General features: G+C 42.0%; 1 protein-coding gene across 5 annotated transcripts in view; it reads right to left on the bottom strand.

The window, feature by feature from the left end:
* The window catches only part of TJP2 (tight junction protein 2), a 111,746-nt gene that overhangs the window by 2,078 nt on the left and 86,880 nt on the right, over positions 1–22,788 (bottom strand). For 3 of the 5 annotated variants that reach the window (XM_074361662.1, XM_074361661.1, XM_074361658.1), the window contains 14 exons: positions 21,969–22,077; positions 21,730–21,863; positions 20,526–20,592; positions 19,545–19,695; positions 15,855–15,963; positions 14,420–14,630; positions 12,818–13,005; positions 12,254–12,349; positions 11,447–11,526; positions 10,828–11,038; positions 5,319–5,419; positions 3,899–4,111; positions 2,628–2,738; positions 1,122–1,451 (listed from right to left, as the gene is read on the bottom strand). In XM_074361662.1, the coding sequence (XP_074217763.1) occupies positions 1,122–1,451; positions 2,628–2,738; positions 3,899–4,111; positions 5,319–5,419; positions 10,828–11,038; positions 11,447–11,526; positions 12,254–12,349; positions 12,818–13,005; positions 14,420–14,630; positions 15,855–15,963; positions 19,545–19,695; positions 20,526–20,592; positions 21,730–21,863; positions 21,969–22,077 (2,111 nt within the window). The remainder of the gene's footprint in view (positions 1–1,121; positions 1,452–2,627; positions 2,739–3,898; positions 4,112–5,318; positions 5,420–10,827; positions 11,039–11,446; positions 11,527–12,253; positions 12,350–12,817; positions 13,006–14,419; positions 14,631–15,854; positions 15,964–19,544; positions 19,696–20,525; positions 20,593–21,729; positions 21,864–21,968; positions 22,078–22,788) is intronic. The other 2 variants (XM_074361660.1, XM_074361663.1) reach the window with 2 other exon arrangements.

Below are 22,788 nucleotides of genomic sequence, written 5' to 3'. Positions count from 1 at the left end.
AAAGGAACAAGAGGGAAGGGATGAATGACTAGACCGTCAGCTTGCTCATATCCTGCTGGTCCCATTTTCTAAACCCATTTCAAAGAGAAGAGGGAAAACAGAAGCAACTCTCTAGTTTCCAGGGTTGTGTGTGACGCCTAGTGGTCCATGTCAAATAAGAAAAATGTTTAAAAGTAATGAAATTCTGTCACATGCTACAACATGGGTGAACTTTGAGGACACTATGCTAAGTGAAATAAGCCAGTCATAAAAGGACAAATATTGCATGACTGCACTTACATGAGGCTGTCAAATTCATGAGACAGAGAGCAGAACAGTGGTTAAGGGGCTGGGGGAGGGGGTACTAGGGAGTAACTTTAATGGAGTTTCAGTTGGGGAAAGTGACAAAGTTTGGGAGACGGATGGTGGAGATGGTTACACAACAATATGAAAGCACTTAATGCCACTGGACACTTAAAGATTGTTAAAATGGTAAATTTTAAGTTATGCATTTTTAGTGCCAAAAAAAAAAAAAAGGAAAGAAAGAAAAAGGCTCAGAAGCACTGCAATTGTTGTGACAGACTTAAATGAAGAAAATTCCCACATCCACTGGGAAGAACAGGCTCCACAGACCTTTACTTAAATTCTTCTTTGACTTCTAAAAGGTTTTATGTGCACACAGCACAAAAATTCAAACAACACCCAAAAGAACAATCTATGGGCCTTTCAATTTTAGCACCAAGGTTTGCTTGATTTCTAAGGCAAACCTGGGAGCAAATTAAATCTCACTCAGCAAACAAACACAACAGGTGTGTTCATGAAAAATAACTTCAAAGAGGCACCGATTCTCTCGTCTCTCTTCCCTGTGCCAGAACCCGATATAAAGTTCCAAAGTACGAAGAGCAGAATCTTATTCACCTACAATGGTAGGTTTTCTCGATTGGAAGAAAAATGGACGCCCTGACAGGTGGCAATCTGGAACTGACAAACACTGAGTGTGCCTTTGGTATCATGCACATGAACATCCTTTTCACGTCTGTGGCAGTGGCAAAAGGACTTTGAATCATTACACTGCAATAACACTGCTTTAAAATTCTTACTGTTGGCACGCTAAGGTGACCAAGTGGTCAAAAAGCAATTACCCTTGCATTCTGTGCTTCTTGGAGCTCTTGCATTCTCTGCAACCTGGCCTTGTGATCCATCTTCTCAAATATTTTTACTTTGCCCAGGACAGACTTGGGAGCGTTGTCTTGCTCCTCACCGCCCTCTCCCGCCTCCTCACTCTCTGGGGGAGGGATGGGAGTGGAGGGCTTCAGTATGGGCCGTCCAAAGGCAGGTTTGGCTGCAATAGGAGGGGGACAACCTTTGGTAGATGCCCCGGCAATTTCATTACCGGCAACCGCTGAGGGATTTGACTTGTATTCGTAGGATCTGGAGAAGTCAAAGGAGTCTTCTCTGTTTGGGGTTTTGGCCTGCAGAGAGCAACGCATAGTTTTACCTTGAGCTTCTGATTTATTTTCAGACATCTATTAGTGATTTAATACACTCCATTTCCTGATCAGTTTCCAAAGGTGGTCAACAAATTCCACTCCAACAAGGAATCAAATAGAGCAGGGCACGCGGCCACTGGTCTGGCATCCGGAGCCCTACCTCACTTCCTACAGAAGAGAATTAAGAGTTTGAGGAAACCAGGAGGGTGCTGGGGACGTGCTGGGAGGCCCACGTGTGCCTGAGGTGGAGCAGACCTCATTTTGTACCAGAAGAGATGAGAATTTTGGAGAAGACCTCCGAAAAAGTCTGGCTTCGGGATGGAAGAGTGGCTCCTGAGCCCACCCAGCCTGAGGGCGCGTGCGCTGGCCCGGAGGGTAGGCCCAGGTCCAGCCAGAGGTGCCTGAGCCTGGGGCGGGGAGCGGGGAGGGCAGCAGATCACGCTAACAGCCACTTTTTCTTCATAGTTTCATCCCAGGCCTGCTTGTAAATTTTCACGGATCTATTTTACGAGGTCACTAATTACTTCTCAGAGCTCACACAATTATTATTTTCTTCTTAGCCGAAGTATTGAGTTACAGAGAGAAATTTTATTGGCTTATAAGGAAAAGCCTATAGCTATAGCTTTGATTCTGAGATGGGTAAAAAAAAAATCACATGACATATGCCCATGGGTCCCTACATTGATTTCTGGATAATATTAAAAAAAATCAATTAGATGGTCCTCATAATGAGAGGCATCATAAACAATGGTGGTGATTGTTTTTCTTAGCAAGTCACCAGGAAGGATTTTAGGGGGCATCTAAATCAGGTTGTGGGAGGAAAAATTTAACTGGACAGAAAAAGAAAAACAGATTCTGAGATAAGTGATTCTGGGCATGCAGTCTTCATTTAACTTTTATTCTTTCTACATACATAAACAACAAAACAAAATGAAATAAACACTAGTAGTCTTAAAATTGTACCCTCTTCTAAAACTGCCTTTCCTGTTTTTTTTTTTTTTTTTTTTTGCTTTTTCCTAATTTTTGGCTTCACCCCAACCCGGTGAGTCAAAAACACAATCCAACGCCATCTTATTGTGCATGCTCCTCCCTGGCTACGCGGGGAGCTCCGGGGGCGGTGGCTTCCTCCTTCCCAGCCTGGGCTTCCCAGCCACGTACCTTGGGCGGCTCTGGCTTGAATGCCGGGGGCGGGCTATTGTCCCTAAGTTGATCTCTGCTAGCAGCCCTCCTCATCTGAGCTCGTGGCTCTGGGCTGGATTTCCTTATGCTCTACAAGACACAAAGGTTCATTCACAACCAGAACATCCCAGCAGAAAGAAGAGAGTGCTCAACTGCTTTGCTGGAGTTCTGCAAACTTGTGTGAATTCAGAAGTAGAAGTTCGTAACTTAGGTAAGATGAGATAGTGAGTGACCCAGTGCTTCTTTACTGAAAAGGCAGATACCAGGCATATTCTCTTACTGATAAGTGCTTGAGATATGTTTTTCCAAAACTAGACGCATGTCTCTCCTCTAAAGTACAAAAACAAAAGGTCTTTCTAAAGTCTAAAATCTCTTGTCACTGACAGCTGTTAACACTCTACAGCATTAGCTGAGCTGTATCTGCAGACATTCAAGAGTTAACTTATTGTTTACAACCTGTCTGGCAACATTTACTAATTTTCTTGTCATGGTGAGCTGTTCCTCTTTTCAACTTATATTTTTGGTACTTCTATTTCATAAAGAATAAAATCACTCACCAAAATAAGGTAAAATGCTACAGAGAAGTCCTCAGCAATAATTATCCAAATATAGATGGAGAATCTCATCTACAAAGATTATTATCCCAGTGTTCTGTGAGGTGCAACTAACAATGCTGGTCCTAACTCAGTGCCTGTCGATGTGATTTCTAGGGTCACAGAAGCTGTTTATTCACTGGCCCTCGGATGCACAGCACACAAGATCAGACATACAATCGATCAGGAACTCAATTGAAAAATGGAAACACAAGAGAGAAGGAAACTGATGGGGAAACACTCAGGAGTTTTAGCAAGATTAGAAAAGTTAAAGGTAGGGTGGAGAAGACAAAGCCAGGATACCTAAGAGTACAGAGAGGACCTAATCAAAGGTTACAAGTAAATACAACAATATTGTATTTAAAAAATAACATCCTGCTTGTAATTTGGACAGCTGGGCCCGACATCATGACATCATGCCCGAGGGCATCGGTGTGATGAGTGCTGATCGCTCAACCTCTCCCAGTGCTCAGTTCCTGCCCCTCCTCTTCCCCACGGACCACAACCGCAACCACACAGGCTTTGACCTGGAATGAGAGGCTCCCGAGATGTACCTGCTCCAGCCCTTAGGAATACCTTCCACAGCACCCTGAATAAGCAGCTGGCCAGAGGATTTCAAGGGCAACGCCAGAACCTGCTCCTCCTGCCTCGCCTCACCTCCTCATGCGGCACCGGCTCTGAGGAGCGGGTGACGGAAGACACCAGCGGCTCCTCGGCTGGCTCGTCCAGCTCATTGTCAGTGTAGGCGCCTCCTTCGCCGTCGGTGTCTTCAAAGTCACTGACGAGGCGGCTGTCGCAGCTCAGATAGTCCGCGCCCATGGCGGTTAAGTAGGACATGCGGTCTTCGGGGTCGTCATCCATCCCTTCCATCTAGAGGAATTTGTTTCGGAGGGTCAGTGGGATCTGATATGGCCCCTGGGAGTGAGGACTCAAGAGAATTCCCAAGGGCACAGCCAAGTGACAGAAACCTTGACTTGTTCTAGAAAGCAAAGTCACCTTTATTCTCCTGAAATCAACTTGGCTTTAAATTCCTATGTTAATTTTTGTGCAGGGACCCAAATTTGAAACCTCTTCTTGCTACCAACCGTCCTTTACACTGCTACCGACCCAGGCTTCCTCAGACCGTTGCACTTTTCTTCCAGAATCTGGCTGCCCTCCAGCTTTTTTCTGTTGTTCTCCTAGTAATATGTGCACACTGCCCCGAGCTGCACGCCTCTCTCCTCACCCACTAGATTCTCAAATCCTTGAGGGCAGAAGCTCTGTCCTGCTCAACCTGTTCTCAGCGTGGAGGCTAGCGCACAGCCTCAGCGGGTATACGCAAACACTCAGTGGATACTAGATACTCTTACTAAACACGCAGTTTCTAAAGAGCAAGACTAGGACTAAACCATCTAGTTGGTAACTGAGGCACTTCTGCAACAAAATCGTACCTCTACCAGCTCACAAACTACCCCAATTCAGCTGGACTATGGCATACCAGCACCAACAGCTCCTAGAACCACGGAGAACTACATGCTTTCTCTCCACTTCCTCCCTGCAGTGGGGCTGTGTGTAGACTCCCTCCACAGCTGAGACGCCAGCCGATGGTAGAAGCCTATACAAGGGTCCCAGCGCCCTCTCATCACCCACGCACACTCCTAGAACACATTCTCTGCCAACCTTCTGTCTAAGCCAATGATTCCAACTCCATTAGTTTTTCTTCTATTGATTTTTAACCATTTTCTCCACACCCCTCAGCCTCGCCTCTCACCCCGACTGAGTTTCCCGGGTCCTTAGTAAGCTGTGGAGTTCAGCACAAGACCTTGTAAGCTCTGATTAGTGTGCTTGGGACACGACACTAGTTACTACATTAAAAGCAAAGGGAAGTGAATGTAGGGCTGCACAGATCACATTCTGCTTTTCTTGTAAAAGTCCCTTCAATTTATTACTTTTTCAGAGAATTTATAAATGTTCAAACAATTAACACATATGTTGGGATCACTTGAAATGGGCCCGGTTTTACTACATTCACTACCCTCTTTAAAGAAAACTCAGAACACAAACTCTCACATCGTAGCAGAGGATCTGTGCCACATACCTTTCCTTCGGAGACCCAGACTGCTTCTCCTTGCTGCTGCTGAATCGTGTCCTTCAAGCTGCCAAACCAGCTATCATTGGCTGAATTTAGGTTGATTGTAGCTATAGAAATGTAAACCAAAAGGTGCGCATCAATTTCCAGAGAAATGTTTATTAGAAATCCTATTTGACATAACTTATCCTAACTTGTTATATAAATTAAACTTTGGCAAATGGAAGAGAAAGTTGGCACATATTTGAACACTAAATCCTTTCGGTTGAATGTAATTCAACTATTACCATCTAGTTGTTGGAGTTTTCATTACAGGTGGATGCTATAAAGCTAAAAATGGATTAATTTCTTTCCAGAATGCCTGTTTTTCAAAAAAGCCACCTTTTAAAAAATACGTTTTTAAGAGTGTTTTCAGGAGCAAAGATTACAACATCTAAACCAAATATAAAACTACCGTATTTTAAAGATCAATATGCAGACATGCATATTATAAATAAGAAAAATATATACCATTGTACTATTGTTTATCTCCAATAAAAAAACTAAAGATAATTTTTAAATGTATATCATTTTAATAGGCTTAAACATTTTAGAGTACAAATACAGATTAACCAAACTCCACAGGTGTGTATTCATGGGCTATACATTTTCTATTCAGAACAAAATATCTCTCACATAACAGCACTTACTATAATTGACCAAACACTTTTCCAAACATCTTACATGGATTAGTTCATTTCATGCTTGAACAAACCTTGCCATGTAGGTAATGCTATCTATCACCCCCATTTTACAGATGAGAAACTGAGGCACAGGGGTGAAAGTAACTAGCCCAAGGCCTCGCACCAAGCAAGTGGAGAAGCCTAGATACAAACTCAGAAGTTTGCTTTTAGGGTCTATGGTCTCAGTTACTACATGACACTGTCCATCTGAAAACATGAATTTAGCTGGGGCGTGCGGTGGGTGGGTAATAGCTCAGTGGTAGAATGCCTGCTTGGCATGCACAAGGTCCTGGGTTCAAACCCCAGTGCCTCTCTTAAAGGAAAAAGAAGAAAAAAAAATTAAAACCATGAATCTAGAGCACCAATATAAAATATCAATCAAGTAAAAGACATGTGATTGTTCTTAAGCAATGTGTATTTATGAACCTACTGGAGATAAATCAGACAAGCAAAATTGGGCCTAAAATGATCAAACTGCAGGTAAATTAGGATTTTTAAAAACTACATCATCATGTCCTTTTATTAAGGGGTATTGCACTATGTGTCACCCAAAAGAAAATCAGAGCCTGTTGGTAAAAGTTGCTCCATCTATCCTGAAATCTACATAATTCTCTATAAACAGCCAAAAAGAACTAGTAAGCAAATTTTGTAAGCAATTATGCTTCAGGTTTTCTTCCTAGTAACATACAGCATTGTTTCACTTAAAACGTTCTAACAATGACCTTGGAAAATCCTGAACGAGCTTACAATTTCCTTGGTTATTAATTATTTACAGCATTAGAATAAACTGATACCTTGGACAACTCAAGGAAAATTAACCTTGATTCCTTGGACTTTTGTAAAGTTTATTCTGTTCCTGGTAACAGAAGTGAGATTGTGCATCCCAGAGACAAAATGAGTGATTTGCACTAAATGTACATAGAATATTCTGCTGCCTTTTTAAGTTTTACGTTGGAGTTATCTGAGATGAGTAGTCTGTTTTTATCATAAGGATAACCTCAAGTTAAAAGGGCTACTTGTGAAATGCAGAAAATATTTTTATGCCCCCAATAAGAAAGTCAGAAAACCTCTTACTGAATTCACATTGAGTCAAGTATATGAAAAAAAAAGCAAAAAAAGCTTTACAGTGGCTGATTTCCTAAGCCCTATTAAAAAGAATTTCCAACTAAGTTGTTAGCATCCAACTCAAGCACTTGACCTCTCTTTTAACAAGCGAGTGCACAGCTATGATGCTGCCTCCCCTTCACTTGGGATCAAGTTCCTTTGGTTTACTGTTGGCTTTTGCTTATTACACTTTTCAGATTCTTTGATTTCAAGCAATACTAGTTAATTACTGTTGTTCCCAACCTCTGGGCTAGACCTGTGTCCCCTTGGATAGGCTAAATATATCTCTCAAACTCCAGAAAGTGAAATACTGAAAGATCTTCACTCAGTCTCCGTCTCAGCCAGGATCCTGGGATTCTACGGGCGTCCATTCCCAGCCCTGGCACAGGTGTACTCAGAGCTCCTTCTCCTTCCCCAGCCGGGGAGGTTGAGAAGCACCAAGAGCAACAGTAGAAGGTGATGTGTAAGGCTGTAGGGGTAGGGGGAAATCAGGAGTGACTGCTAAGGGCCATGAGGTTTCTCTTCAGGGTGATGGGAAAGTTCTAAAATTGATGGTGAGGATGGCTGTACATTTTTTAATATACTAAAAAACTACTGAATTGTACACTTTAAGTGGGTGAATTATAGGGCATATACATTAAATTTTAATAAAGCTGTTCACATTCAGGGACTCTCTCTAAATGGGTAAGCATCAGCCAAGGTGCCCAGCCAGGGAGCATGGCAACTTCCGTCTGCTTCCCGTGGTCATCAGCCTCTACGCGTCCTTGGGAAATCAAGCACTGCCTACTGCAGTTTGGGTTCTTTTTGGCTGATACAGGATTCATCACTCCACCCCAAGCCTTTTCAAAGACTGTACTATGACATAGAAAATTTCTTTCACAGTATGTTAAGACTGAAAGATAAAAAAAAAAAGTATAAAATAGTATCACTAATGAATAGCATTTGTTCAGCATTTCCAAAGTCTCAGAACCAAACTGTACAAACTTCACATTAGTGAAACCTAGGAGAAGTGCTAGTATATTCTGTGGTACTTGAAAAAATCCCACAAATTCACAAAAAGGGTGGCCCTGCTTGGGTCGCTAAGTCCCCATTACCATTTCCGTGGTCTTTAAACCACGAACTGAGTGCTTCAGGAATTCCAAGAAAACACGTAATTTAAACTTCATGTTCTCAAAAATAACTTTTGCAACATGTACATGCAAATGTGTTCTACAATAAATTATTTTTAAACGACGGGGGAGGCTTGGGCAGCCTAACATTTTACATTTATGTTGACAGGTTAACTTGCTTTGGGCCAAAATCTCAGAATAAAGCTTCCCTTGTCACTGCCACTTAATTGAGAAGCACCTTGAGTTTGCAAGGAGAGCCATTTACTTTAATTTCTTTTTTAGTTTAGTTTAAGTTTTATATTAGCTTTAGTTTAGTTTATTAGTTTATTTTTTAGATAAAAGGCATTTTATTACGTTGTAAAAATAGTAACGGATATACGTAAAAAACAAAAGGAAAAATAATTTATACTTTTCAAAAACAACCAAGACACAATTTTTTTTAACTGAAGTATAGTTGATGTACAGTATTATATAAATTACAGGAGTACAATAGAGTGATTCACAGTTCTGGAGGAATTATACTCTATTTATAGTTGTTATAAAGTGTTTGCTATGTTCCCCGTGTTGTGCAATATATCCCTGTAGCTTACTTCATATCTAATAGTCTGTAAAAAGGAAAAAAAATGACTAAGACATGACAATAAGCATAACAGTACAAAAAGTAAATCAACAAGCACTAGTAATGCTAGTTTTCTTTTAATTTTCTACGATTAATGTCATACTAAGCCCTAATTTGTCCTATATCTGAAATACTAACAACACACTAACAGTTTCTATAAACCTTCAGTTCTTCTACTTGATGATTTTTATTGCAACCCTAAAGTAACCTTTAAAGTAACTTCAGGGAGAGCCATTTTAATACGGTCATAATTAAATACTCATCTTTGGGAAATGGGATTTTCCTGCTACTGTGCAAACAAAGAAAAAGAAGGATATTTAGCCTGGTGACATCATTGGAACACAATCCTTGATTTTGAATTACTGCGATCATCAAAGTAGCTCTGCTATTCCTACTTATTAATTCTTTAAAATTCCATAAAGTTAAAGCCATTAAAAAAAAGCTTTGATTCTGGCCATGGTGCACACAATCAAGTCAAAACCTGGTCAGGCTGAGTGAGACACGGGGCAAAGAAAGTGCTCAGTGGGGACATCCACGCAGTTTCCCAGAGCTAAACCGAGAAGTCTAGAAGGTTACTGTGAAAGGCCAGCTAGTAGACAATTGGGGACTGTTGGTAAATTACTCGGCACCCTGCCCCATTCATCCTGAAGACCAATTAATTCCATACTAAAGGCTGGCAACCTATGACGAGAGTGGGTCACTTAAAGTTCTAGACGAAACTGGACACTCACAGCGTCTATGTTTCCATGCCAGCCCCCGACTTGAGTTATGCTGAAACCTCTATCTTTTTGATTAGCTTACGCAAGAAACGGATTAAGTGGGCCAGAGACAGTTCTAATTAAGTTACAAACATGTATACCTCGCTTGATGCTGGCCTCCGGCACACACAGCTGGGTAATGGTCAGTCCCTGCCTTCAAGGATCCCTTAATCTCTTAGTGGAGCTGAAAAGGAGTTGTTAAACCCTTGTACACACATGGGCTCCTTCTGATCCTCGATCAGATGCAGCCAGCCCTTGTGGCCTGTGCTCCAAAAAGCCAACGATCAAACTCAAAGGTAGAAGAAGGGAGGGTCCCAGCATCACCGGCTGCCTCCTTCTCCTCTGCTCTCCCCTTCGCAGAGCTAGTCATTTTCATAGGTAGTGCAAATGGATTCAGTTACTCAAACAGGTCGCATTCTTACATCGCTTTACTTTCATAATAATCGTAGCAGTAGGTCTTCATTTCAGGAACTTTAAAAAATATTCTATTATGGAAAACTATAGACATATGCAAAAGCAGAGAGAACAGTTTAATGAACTCCTATGAACACATCAGTGCAACAATTATCAACTCTTGGCTGGTCTTGTCCATAGCCCCACCTACTCTCCCCACCGAAGATTATTTAAGCAAATCTCAGACATCATATAAGGTCACCTGTAAATATTTTATTTAGCGTACATTCCTAAAAAATAAGGATTCTTTAAAAAAAAAGTCACAATATCATTACCCTAAAAACAGGAGTACTAAATCCTTCATATCATCCAACATCCAGAGTGTTCAAGTTTCTATTTCAGGGACATTTGTAAATAATGAAACCAAGTTCCTATCACTTTGCAAGTTAGTGCACACATGGATGGTAAGCAGAGAACAATGACACAGTCCATGACCAACGAGGGTACTCGGTGATACAGGCCAGTGTGATCACTAGCCTTGCAGTCTCACACAAAAATCTCATCAAAATGACCAATTATTGTGTATTATGGATCTTTACGATCATTTTCAGTCAGGATTATAAAGTTATATAAACAAACACCATGAGTCCAGTATACTTATTCTACAGGATTAGCTACTTTCCAAGGAGTCATGAATAGGATTTCAGATTACTATTCCCCACTCTGATGATTTTCCTATCCCTTCCATTCCACAATTCTCTATTTCTCACTATACACTTACATGTATACATTACAGTACACATTCTCACTTACCTGTAAAAAGATGTGCACAAGTTTTTTTAAGCTTGTTGGCTTGATCGAATAACTTTCGAGAACTTTTGTTGGATGATGGATTCAACCTCTGTCTCATGGTTTTGACACCCTGTCTAGAGTCTGGGTTGAAAAAAACCACAATCGGGAACCACTGAGTATAATTCAGCAGGTCCACGGCTTTAGGAGTCACATCCAAGAGCGCATGCTTATCCTGTTAGAAATGGGGAAAAGTTTCGTAAATGGGTATGTAAAGTCACAAAGACTTTCTTTGTGACAACAGTCTGTAATAAGGCTGCAGCAGATAAAACGCGCCAATTTAAATCAAAAAGCAGGAAACATTTCCCTCCACATTACATCCATTTCATATTGCCAGTCTATTAGAACTTTTGAGAAAATGAATCAACAGATTATTTGGTATAATGCTCAGAACTCAGAACCAACACCTCAGCGCCACAGAGCACCACCTGGTTTCCACACAATGAAACAGCTCATATTTATATTCAGCTTTTATCATTAATATTTAATAACTATTAAAATATAGACTCTATTCTTAAAAAGACTACAGCAAACCATGACCCAATTCTTTCTGACGACATGGCCTTCAGGTGAACTTTCTTACCTGTTCAATAATTTGCCTCACAGTATTTAACCGCACCACCCCACTGGATTTCTCAGATCCTGCGTCTCTTGGTTCAGTTTCTGAAAAACCAAAAAAAACAAGTGGGAACTGAATAGTATTTTAGAAATCAGTGATAACCAAGTCCTCCAACCTAGCATGAGCAATTCAGCAATGACAGGACACCTGACACTCAGTGTCTCCTAATGAGAGGCAGTGGGAAGGACCCACCCTGTCTGCTTAATCAGAATCTAACCAGGGGAAACAGCCAGGCCTACAGCGAACATCCTATGAGACAAGGGGCGTGTACCCTTCAAAACAATTTAGGAAAAGGAAGAGACTAGAAAGACAAAAAAATCAAATGTACTGCATATTCCTTGGTTGCATTCTGAATTAAAAAAAAATAACAAGCTATAAAAGACATCATTGGGACAACTGAGGAAATTTGAAAAATGGACTATATACTAACTAACATTGTGTTAGTGTTAAATTTCTTGGCTGTGATAATGGTATTGTGGCTGCGTAGGAGGAGAATTAGGAGATTCACAGAGGTAGACAGTGCTACAATGCCTGAAACTTAAACTTCCAAATAGCTCAGCAGAAAATGTAGGACGTGCGTGTGTGTGCGTGCGTGCGTGCGTGCGTGTGTCTACTTGGGGGAGGAGTGTAGACGGTAAAATATTTACAACTGGTGACAGTGACTTCAGGTAGAGGGGATGTGGGTGTTCACTATTTTTTCATTTTTTCTGTATGTTAGATATTTTTCAAAATGAAAATTGAGGGAGAAAAACATATCACTGACAGACTTACTAGCAGTTTGGAACAGGTCAGGCAGCTCATTTGCCAACTTCTCCAGTGCTATATCTGCTATGGGGCCAAATAAGACCACAGGTCTCTTGAAACCAGCTGAAATGAGATAAGAAGAGCCATGAAAACACCTACATGTCTTCAGCTGCTGAGATAAGAAGCAGAAGTATTTCACAGGCTACTGATAACACAACTAAATCAAAGAAACTGAGTGTTCTCCTACCTCTAATTCAGACCAACTCTTTTCTGCAGACTAGACCGTCACTCCCCTCACTATTACAGAAGATAAACTTTTACACAGAATATATAAACACTTTCTGAACGGTGGTATTAAAAAAAATGACTGAGGTTGTAGAAATATGAGTTTCCATAGCTCACTTTTTATGACATGAGTTTGCATAGCTCACTTTTTTTTATAAGTCTTACTTGATGTTTAAATAAGATCCTAACTCTGTACGTTGGCTTTGGTCTAAGTGACATAGAATGTGAGCATTAATGTCTAAAAATGAAGAAAAATAGGCTCAGAGCCCAGCTGGATCATTTCCTGGCCCCACTTGGCTTCCTCACCTTCTCGAAGCAAAACCCTCTCGTAAGCCGGGAACTTGGTGCTGACTGACACCGCGGCTGTGAGGTCTTCCCGACTCTTCCGTAAGTTCTTCTTCACACCGGACCTCTGGCCACGCATTCTCCAGAAATCTGCCCTGTCCCCAGCGCTGTCTCTCTGGGCGGTCTGCACGCTGGCCATTTGTTCCGCTCTGAGAGAAGAAACCAGGGGAAGGAAATCTCTCAAGCTGGGAAATGCACAAATGTGCGTGTCACTGACCAGATCCAGTCCATGTTTACTGATGGACTGGGATTGGAGAAGATGTGGCTTGACAATGGGCAAGTTTCACAGGGTGAGAAATGCAGGGACTTTCACTTCTGGTTGGAGGCAGAGAAAGGCTGGCTGCACACAAAATCCAGCAGAAATGGCTCAGTAATTAATAAACATGCTACCATGGCTCATTCTGTTAAGCTGGTATGCAGGCATACCCTGTCTTACTGCACTTTGCTTTACTGTGCTTTGCAGATACAGTGCTGTTTTTTGGTTTTTAGAATTTTTTTTAACAAATGAGAGATTTGTGGCAACCCTGCATTGAGCAAGTCTACTGGTTCCATTTTTCCAATAGCATTTGCTCACTTCATGTCTCTCTGTCACATTTCGGTAATTCTCATAATATTTCAAATTTTTTCATGATTACTATATTTGTTATGGTGATTTGTGGTCAGTGATCTTTGATGTCACTATTGCAAAAAGACTATGACTTACTGAAGGTTCAGATGATGGTTAGCATTTTTCAGCAATAAAGTTATATATATATTATTGAAATATAGTCAGTTTACAATATTGTGTCAATTTCTGGTGTACAGCATAATACTTCAGTCATATAGGAACATACATATATTCGTTTTCACATTCTTTTTAACTGTAAGTTACTATAAGATACTAAATGTAGTTCCCTATGCTATACAGTATAAACTATCTGGCAATAAAATATTTTTAATCAAAGTATGTAGATTTTTTTTTTTGGACATGTTATTGCACTTAATAGGCTGTAGTATAAACATAACTTTTATATGCACTGAGAAACCAAAAAATTTGTGTGACTTGCTTTATTGTAATATTTGCTTCATTGTGGTGGTCTGGATCTGAACCCGCAGTATCTCCAAAGTATGCCTGTACAGTAAACAAACCTGAAACCCTTGCCAAACTAGTTAGCTTTTTTCCCTTTTCTCCCCATTGTCAGCCAACCAATGAGTGTTCACTGGGGTGTGTGAGCCTCTCTCCAGGATGAGGGCTAGACACTGGACAAGGGTGGCATGCTCGTGTGCTATGGCCACATGGTGTCTGCTCAGGGGCTCAGGGCAGCAGACACACTCCTTAGAAAATTGTCTAAATGCCAGCCAAGTCCAAGAACTGACCATGTGATGCTGATACTCAAAGCAAACCACCTGGTGGCAATTTATAGTTCCATGCCACTCCTCGTACACGAGATGCAGATGATGGGAGAGGACAGGATGAAAAATGATGAAGTTGTACGGGGCTTCCTTTCAGGGGGACCCATACATTATTTATTTGTGGGAGGAAAATGCTTAGGGGGTCGCGTGGGCTCGTGTGGTCTCAGATACCTGCTTTTGTTGGGGATTAAGCCTTTCTCCAATTCATTTCCGATCCTCACGGCCAGCCAGTGGCCCAGTTTGCCATCATACAACGTATCAACCACGCGGAAGATCTCCCCCCTGGTGAAGGCCAGGCTCTGTGGAGTTTCCTTCTCACATTCAAAGTGGCTTCTGATAAAAAACGAATCCCCTCTGCCACAAGCCAGTATGTCTCTATATACTGAAAGACAAAAGCATCACTGTATGCTGCCTTCAGCTTGGCCAGAGGTCTTTTCTGAAAGAGTCATCAGCTTCTCCAATCTCTGAGTACCCTCTTCACCTTCTCTTCATTTAGTGAACTCAGTGCACAGGCCCCACGGGAACCACAGGAAGACAGACAAGTAATAAGTTCACGAGTTGCTGTGATGGTTAATTTTATGTGTCAGCTTGACTGGGCCATGGGGTGCCCAGGTATTTGGCCAGACATTATTCTGGGTGTGTCTGTGAGGGTGTTTCTGGATGAGATTAACGTTTTAACTTGTAGACCAAGTAAAACTCCCTGGTGTGGGTTGGCCTCATCTAATCAGCTGAAAGACTGAACAGAACAAAAAGATGAACCCATCCCAGTAAGAGAAAATGAACCCTTCCTGCCTTCAAAATGGGACATCAGCTTTTTTCCTGCCTTCAGACTCAAACAGATACATTGGCTCTTCCTGGATCCTCCTGTCAGCCTTCGGACTGTAACTACACCAGCGGCTCTCCTGGTTCTCATGCCTCTGGGCTTGGACTGGAACTAAACAACAGCTGTCCCAGGTCTCCAGCTCGCCAACTCATCCTGCACATCTTGGGACTGGCCAGCCTCCATCATGATGTGAGCCAATTTCTTGTAGTAAATATCTCTTTCTTCCCTTCTCTGTCTCTCTATATATACACACACACACATATGTGTATATGTGTGTATACATATACATACATACATATACATACACATCCTGTTGGTTCCACTTCCCTGGAGAACCCTGACTAATACAGTTGCCAATCAACCCTCTGAAGCAGACATGCAGATACTATCAACCCCTGTTTTACAGATGAGGACAATAAGCCCTGGAAAGGTGAAGCAACTTGGCAGGCTAATAAGGGTTAATAAGGGACCTGACCATCAGGCATGGTCCGTTGCATCTGTCTACAGAAAAATTCAGTAGTAACTCCAGGTAGTAATTAAGGCTGGATCACTGTTTAGAAAAACAGTTTTATTCTAAATCGACTAGTGAAATTCTTTCAGGGGGTGCATGGAAAACATTTCTATAAAAAGGTAAATGGTACCCCAATTTTTCCCACATACCTGTGACCGACAGATTACGTGTCAAGATCCACTTTAATTTTTTAATACCCAGATTTGCTTATTCTGATCCCAAGATACCTCCTCCCCCGCCTCCCCCCTTAGATAATAACCAAACCTGCTCACCATCAGCTCGGCTCTGAGCTAAAATAGTCACCATTTCACCTTTGGGGATTTCTAACAGGTAGAGAACAGCATCCTCCCGAACCAGCCCTCGGAAATCCTGTGTGTTCACCTGACGGGAGGGGAAAACAACAAAACAAAACAAAACAAAACAAAACAAAACAAAACAAAACAAAACAAAGAAGTTGTTTTTATTAAAAGGTGCTACCTGAGCTTTTTACCTGTTTATGTCCATCAGGGCCTGCCCAGAGCAAACCCCAGGTGTGAACAAATCCTTAGTGTCCCACTCAAGCCCTCGCAGCATCCTGCTACGGGCCTGGGTTGTGTGGGCATCACCACCCCTTCCTGTCTCCCACACTGCCAACCACTGGTCAGGATTATGCCCATCCATCAAGGATTCGTCACTGGATCAGGTGAGAATTTCTCATGGTTGTGTCTAGCTCCCTCTCTTCTTTGAGTCTCCTATCCAGGTGGCCAGGGAAGTGATGTACAATTCTGAATCAGATAACTATAATGCAATAGGGAATGGTGGGATTTGTGGCAAAGGAGCATGCCAGTCCAGCTTAAGGAATTAATACTTTTTAAATTGATTCAAAGAAAAGCCTGAAAATAAGGATTCTGTCCAAATCCACCCTTTTCTTAGAGCTTCTATCACCTGGAACTGAAGAGCATTAGCTTTATATGGCTGACCATGAGCCTAATACTTTGCTTTTATATTTAAGCTTCTGATACACAAATGGGCAAGAAGCTCACATCTATTCCCTACTGATTGAGCAGGGTACACTATAAATAGCTTTTAAAAGATAAGTTAGAAAGCAAGAAAAATTGAAAGTAGCACAAAGAAGACATTTTGACATCACTGTTCTGTACCTTTGAAACTATTTTAAAACAATAAATACAAATAAGTAAAACATAAAAATTATTTTAAAGTACCTAAAATTTTAATAATGTATTACAGAAGTGAAGATACAGAATTCCTATGACATATTTTCTTCCATCATTGAGGACCTACAGAATACTTTAATCAAAGAGTAATGCTTTACACTATGGAGTTAGTATAACTCGGTGGAAGTATGTAAAAAACAAAAAGAGTAATGGTTTACTACTGAAAAAAAATCATTAATTGAGCCTAATTAAGGTTGGAATTTACAAATAAATGAAATAGGCATTACACTAAAATTTACTTGGTGCTTTTAAAATAGAGTGATTTACTAAAGCAATCACATTAACTTTTCCTTTGAAAGTATTTAGCATTTATGACAGCTTATTCCCATCTCTCTATCCCCGAATCAGAGATATTCCCACTTTGGTATCTAATCCATTCTCGCGTGCCAACTGCAGGTCTACATCTGCATCTATATATGGCCACATGTATGTTTTTCCAGGCACTGTACATGCTTGTATTTTTTATTTAAATAAGACAGCGTCATAGGCTTGGGAGAAGACCTTGGAGGTCCCTTTGTCCATCTCTCTGGCCACTTGAGACTGACTTCCCATCAAGCCAAAAACTATAATGGTCAAAATTAAAGCACCCATGGTAGCTAAGGTTTTAAAATCCACAAGGTTAACAACTAAACTCAGGAGCTTTTTTTCTCTTTTCCTGAAAGAGAAATGACGATCACAGCAGGTAAAAAATAAGCGAAGAGACAGGCAAGCCAGGCACCAAAGCAGGTGTATCTCTGTTATTTACAAGGCACATATTCCGCCACAGCACAGCGCACTCATGTTTCCATTCCACATGTCAGGCTGTCACCTTTACAGAAGGAGGAGCAGCACTTACAAAACCCACAACAGAAAAAAGTGATTGATGTACATGCATCGTACCTCCATACATATTCAACGTGACCACTGAAAGGAGTGCTAAACAAAATGAAGGAAAAGAGGCCAGGACAGCACCCTGATACTTGAAGGTCAGGTTGTGCAGCCCTCTCCGACAAATATCCACTGTCTGTTAGTAGTCTATAGGGTCTAGCTGTGTCTGCTGTGAGTCTGAAGTCTGTGTCAGCCACACTACGGCAGTGTAGCAGCGCCTCTGCCCCAGTGGGCGAGCTCAGTCTTCTTTACACCTTTGTAGACTTGACGGCTCCTTTTGCAGTCAACAGAAAATGTATGCACACCCAAGCATGAGAACCACCTATTGTCTGACCTCCAGATGAGACTATTGCAAAAGGAGCTGGTTCCCAGTTTCTTCCTTGTCACCAGGGTAATAACGGGAAAGAAGACACTTTCTTAAGCAGAAACATTGTGTACTGTGACTTGTACCCATGGAGGTGACTCTCCCCATCTTTAATGACTTACAGAGAGTTCTGCCAAGCCCCTAAGGGAATTCACCTTTTGTTTTCCCATGGAAATTTGAAAAATCTTCTTTTCTCCAGGGTACAAAAAAATTGTATCCTTGAACTTTCATGAGTAAAGGCTTTCAAATTCCTACCTGACTTCCTGCGGCCCCATGCTAGTTAGGAAACTTGCTTTTTCTTCTTTGGCATCAGCCCAAGAGTAAACTGGTATGAGCTGACACTCGAATGAGGTTCTTACCAGTAGCACTGGGTAAGTGGTATTTCCTAGGATCAGGTGGTACCATGAGGGTCACTCAGGTACATGTGGTCTTCTAGGATCCTGGCCAGAGCCAAGGAGGGTCTAGAATGTCACTGGAAAGCTTCTGCAAAGCTCACGGTCAAGGTTTGCCCTTTATATGCTCCAGAAATGAAATGTGAACTATTGCCAGGAGGCCCTGGGCCAAGAAGGAAAAGGACCCCCCTCTTTTTGTGCTCTGCTGCCTGCTTGCCTGGGATCTCTGCTTTTCTCCCCTCCCCTGAGGCCAGATGCTCTTATCTGACCCCCTAGTAACTCATACGTGAGAAATGCAAGTTTATACAAGCAGAAATTCCAGTGAAGACAATTCCCTAGCATTCTATATTTTTATGCACACAAGGTACTTGGCGTTCCTGAAGTTAATTCTGAAGTCAGTGGGAAACACATGATATGGATCTCACAAAATGTCAAAGCTGAGGTGGTTATCATTTTAAACAATCAACAGATTATGCAAACATATATACGGTAACTTTAAAAAGTACCAATATTTGATTAACCAGGGATTTTCCTTCCTGGACAATTTTAGATGTAAGTGACACATGGAGTGGCAGCAATTGGTGTTTCAATGGGGAAAAGGAACAGGAACTCTGCCAGGTATCTTGTAAGTGTCATCTGTTCTAATGTGCCCAGGGTCCCTGTGAAGCGGGTACACTCATCCCAACTCAACAGAACAGAAACTCGAGTCTCAGTGGTGAAGCCAGAGCCACAGACTAATATGAGGCTGGGACGGGACTCAAATCAGACAATTTGATGCCAACACCCGCATCTGTTCAATTACAGTACATGGCCTGCAGACTGACATCCAAGTGGGGGAGTCAACTAAAAACCAAACATTAGCAAGATCTTGCAAAAGGCCTTTCCCCTAGGCCTTTAGTTAAAGTCTCAATTTTTTGTTAATCAAACTAATAAAAATCTTTGCAAGGGTCTTGAACACTATAAATTCCCACAGACGTACAGGTGAGTTTCAGGTTCCAGGACTCACCGTAAGGAAACAGAGACCCAATGCTTGGCAGCAACAAACTTGCAGCTGGTCTCTTTTCACGAGCTGGACCACCCTGTTCTTTCCCAATAACACCTAAAAACAGGGCTGGGGTCTCCTACCTTCAGAATCTGGTCCCCTTCTTGAAGACCTTCCTGCTCTGCTGAGGTGCCCTCTTGAATGCCTGCCACAAATATCCCGACGTCGTTGCCACCAGCCAAGCGGAGGCCCACGCTGTCTCCCTTCCTGAACCGCACCATCTTGGTATTGGGGCTGCAGTGGGTTCAGAAAAGAAAAATGGGAGGTTTTGGGGGGCTTTTTTTTGGTAAAGGGGAACCAACATGAGCAGTGAGAGATTTCATTTCTTCTATCCACAGAGTGATTAATCCTTTAAAAAGCCTTCTCTCGTTTTTCTTATATAATCTGTAATTGTATCTGCCTTGAGGCTGTGAGATGCGTATCAGTTGGCCACTTTACCAGTGAAGAGTAGAGATACTGAATGTTTACGTAAACTCATTCAACATTAGAAAGCAAATAAAGGCAGGGTTAAGGGCAAAAATCAAGGTCATCCTATTGCTACTGCAGGATTCTTCAAAAGGAAAGCCTGCTGCCCCCACAGGGCACTTGTCAGATGGAGACGCACAGCCTGGGTCTGGGAGGCTGCTCATGAACACCACTGACCCCAGGGGGTTTTCAACATCAAGTGCAGAGCACTGTAGCACTTCTCCCCTCCCCACACGCTAGGATCACCTGTCACTCTAGCCCCTACAGAGTTAACTTAACTGCAGTTAAGCAATATCGCACCCATCTGGGAGTTACTGGTTGGGCAAACTCAAATATTCAGAGTGACATCTGGGACACTAGCCAGGTAAGGAGACAAGCAGACAAAGTCAGCATAATGAAGCTGACTCACTTCCACGTTCTACTTTTCCTACAAGTGATTTCTCTTTAAACACCAGCAATAGGGAATGGTTAAAGGCAGTTGAATTTGACGTAAAATCACCATCTATAGTTTAAAAACACCTTTCTCCTAGATTTCAGTTAAGGAGACAGCATTGTGTGGAAGAAGAAAGAGGGAAAGCAAGAGAGATTGAAATGCATACCCGTATATTGCTAAATCTTCAGAACTCGGACAAAGAACAGCTCTTGGGGCTGGTTTTGGTGGAGGGACTGTGGATTAAAAAGCATAGTTACCAACCCGGACTAACAGGAACTGGTTTGTCTCTAAATATAAAGATTACCAAATCCACAAAAATTAAGTCTGTACCTTATGTTACATATATGTGATCACATCAAACAGCAAAAATAAGCCTTAAAGTGAAATTTAAAATCCCTCTGATTTCTGGAGTGATGGGGTACCAGGAGCATCTTTTGCTGTAATATCTGGTCTTTGACCTCAGTTCCTGACACAGAATTCCTACATCCCTTGGAATTTCCTGGGTGTTAGGGGTGTCCTTTGTTCTAAAGAGATGACTCTTGGTGGGTTCCTGGACAGCCTCAGGATGGGACTGGTCCCAGCAAAAGGAAGCCATGCACATGACAAAGCTTCCATTAACTAGGGGGTTCAGAGTGCATTAGGGTTGGTGAAAACAGTGAGGTGTTGGGAGGGTGACATGCTTGGCGAGGGCATGAAAGCTCTCTGCCCTCTCCCCACATCTTGCCCTATGCATCTCTTCCATTTAGCTGTTCTTAAATCATATCCTTTAATTAAAACAAAAACAAGACAGTAATGGTAAGTAAAGTGCCTTCCCGACTTTTGTGAACCATTCTAGCAAATTATCAAACTTGAGGAGGGAAGTCATGGGAACCCACAGTGGAGAGCTGATTGGTGAGAAGTGAAGGCACAACCTGGGACTTGCGACTGGCGTCTGCAGTGAGAGCATCTTACAGGACTGAGCCCTTAGCATGTGGGATCTGCACTAGCTCGGGTGGTCAGGGTCAGAAATGGACTGAGTTGTAGGACATCCAGGTGGTGTCTGGAGAATTAGAACTTGTAGACGGGTAGAGGACAAAACCCACACAGTTGGTGTCAGAAGTGTTGTGAGCAAAAACAGTTCAGGTTGGGGTCAGGGCTGGGAGATGAAAGGACCATGACTAATGAAATATAACAAAAGGTTTTCAACCTGCTGGCACAGAGAAAGGGCTGTCACTTTTTATACTTCTTCAATATTAAACAAGATAGGAGTACCCTTCCCATATATAGATTTTTAAAAATGATTTTTAAATAATTTTTCTCCCTCCTTCCAGGCACCTTCTGGAGTTACCAAGCACACACCCCTGAACACGACTGTTTAAAATGAGCCTCACCTGGGGATTCCTCTTGGTATCTGGGTTCCTTGCTGGGCTCTGGGCTGACTGCAGCTGCAATATCCCCAGTGGACTTAAAGGGAGTGGGCGTGGCACCCATCCTGGACCATCGGCTCTGCATGTCCTCTCTTGAACTTAAGCACACGTCATGTTAATGTCTCATCACGTGACAGATTTGCAAATATGTATGTGCGTACACCCACGGGGACGTGTGCAAGGGGAAATATACATCATCTTACTTTGGCCTTTCCTTCAACTTTTCATTTGAGGAGTGATGATCATAATCAGAATACTGCTGCCGTCTCTCCTCTGGAGAAAATGACCGGTTTGACTCTATTTCTGAGACATCTGATTTCAAAAATAAGAAAAGACTTCTTAATAAAATATTTAAGACCAGTGCCAGAAATTATTCTATTCTCTGGGCAAGGAAACATGGGAAACGGAAGACAGACGGGCAGTCATTGTGCTATTAGTCTGACAGTGTTCCTTTGGGAAAAAAAAAAAAACTCTGATAGTTTGAAAGGAAAGGCATTAATTAACAAAGAGGAATCCCAATTCAGAATTATATGTTCCTCTTTCATTATACTTTCCGTCAAAGCTGCCACTGAAGAGTCAAAATCCAATGACGGGATCATGTATGTCTACACTCATTTTTTTTTACCACATAGACCAGTGCTTCTCAAACTTTAATGTGCATACATGTCACCTGGGATCTTATTAGGATGCAGTTGTTCTGGGTGAGGCCTGAGATTCTGCAGCTCCCTCAGGCTCCTGGATGATGCCGATGCTGCTTGTGGGCTGAGTGAGGACCACACACAGAATAACAGTAATACACTGGGTGCTCCTAGCGCACTGGGATGACCTCTCATGCTCTACTTGTGTTCCTGCCCTGCACCCCTAGCAGTAACCGCCTGATTAGACACTTTATATCATAGACATTAAATTAAGTTTTAAGGGTTTATAAAGCAATTCTTTTAAAAATCAACAAGTCCATCTCCAAACTGGAGAACTTAATATTTTCTAATCTTGTCTGCACCAAGATGATACCAGATGGTTAAG

The sequence above is a fragment of the Camelus bactrianus genome, chromosome 4, assembly GCF_048773025.1.
Source record: "Camelus bactrianus isolate YW-2024 breed Bactrian camel chromosome 4, ASM4877302v1, whole genome shotgun sequence".
Classification (NCBI taxonomy): domain Eukaryota; kingdom Metazoa; phylum Chordata; class Mammalia; order Artiodactyla; family Camelidae; genus Camelus; species Camelus bactrianus.
Note: the sequence above shows the minus strand (reverse complement) of the source record. Positions and strands in the feature narration are given on the sequence as shown.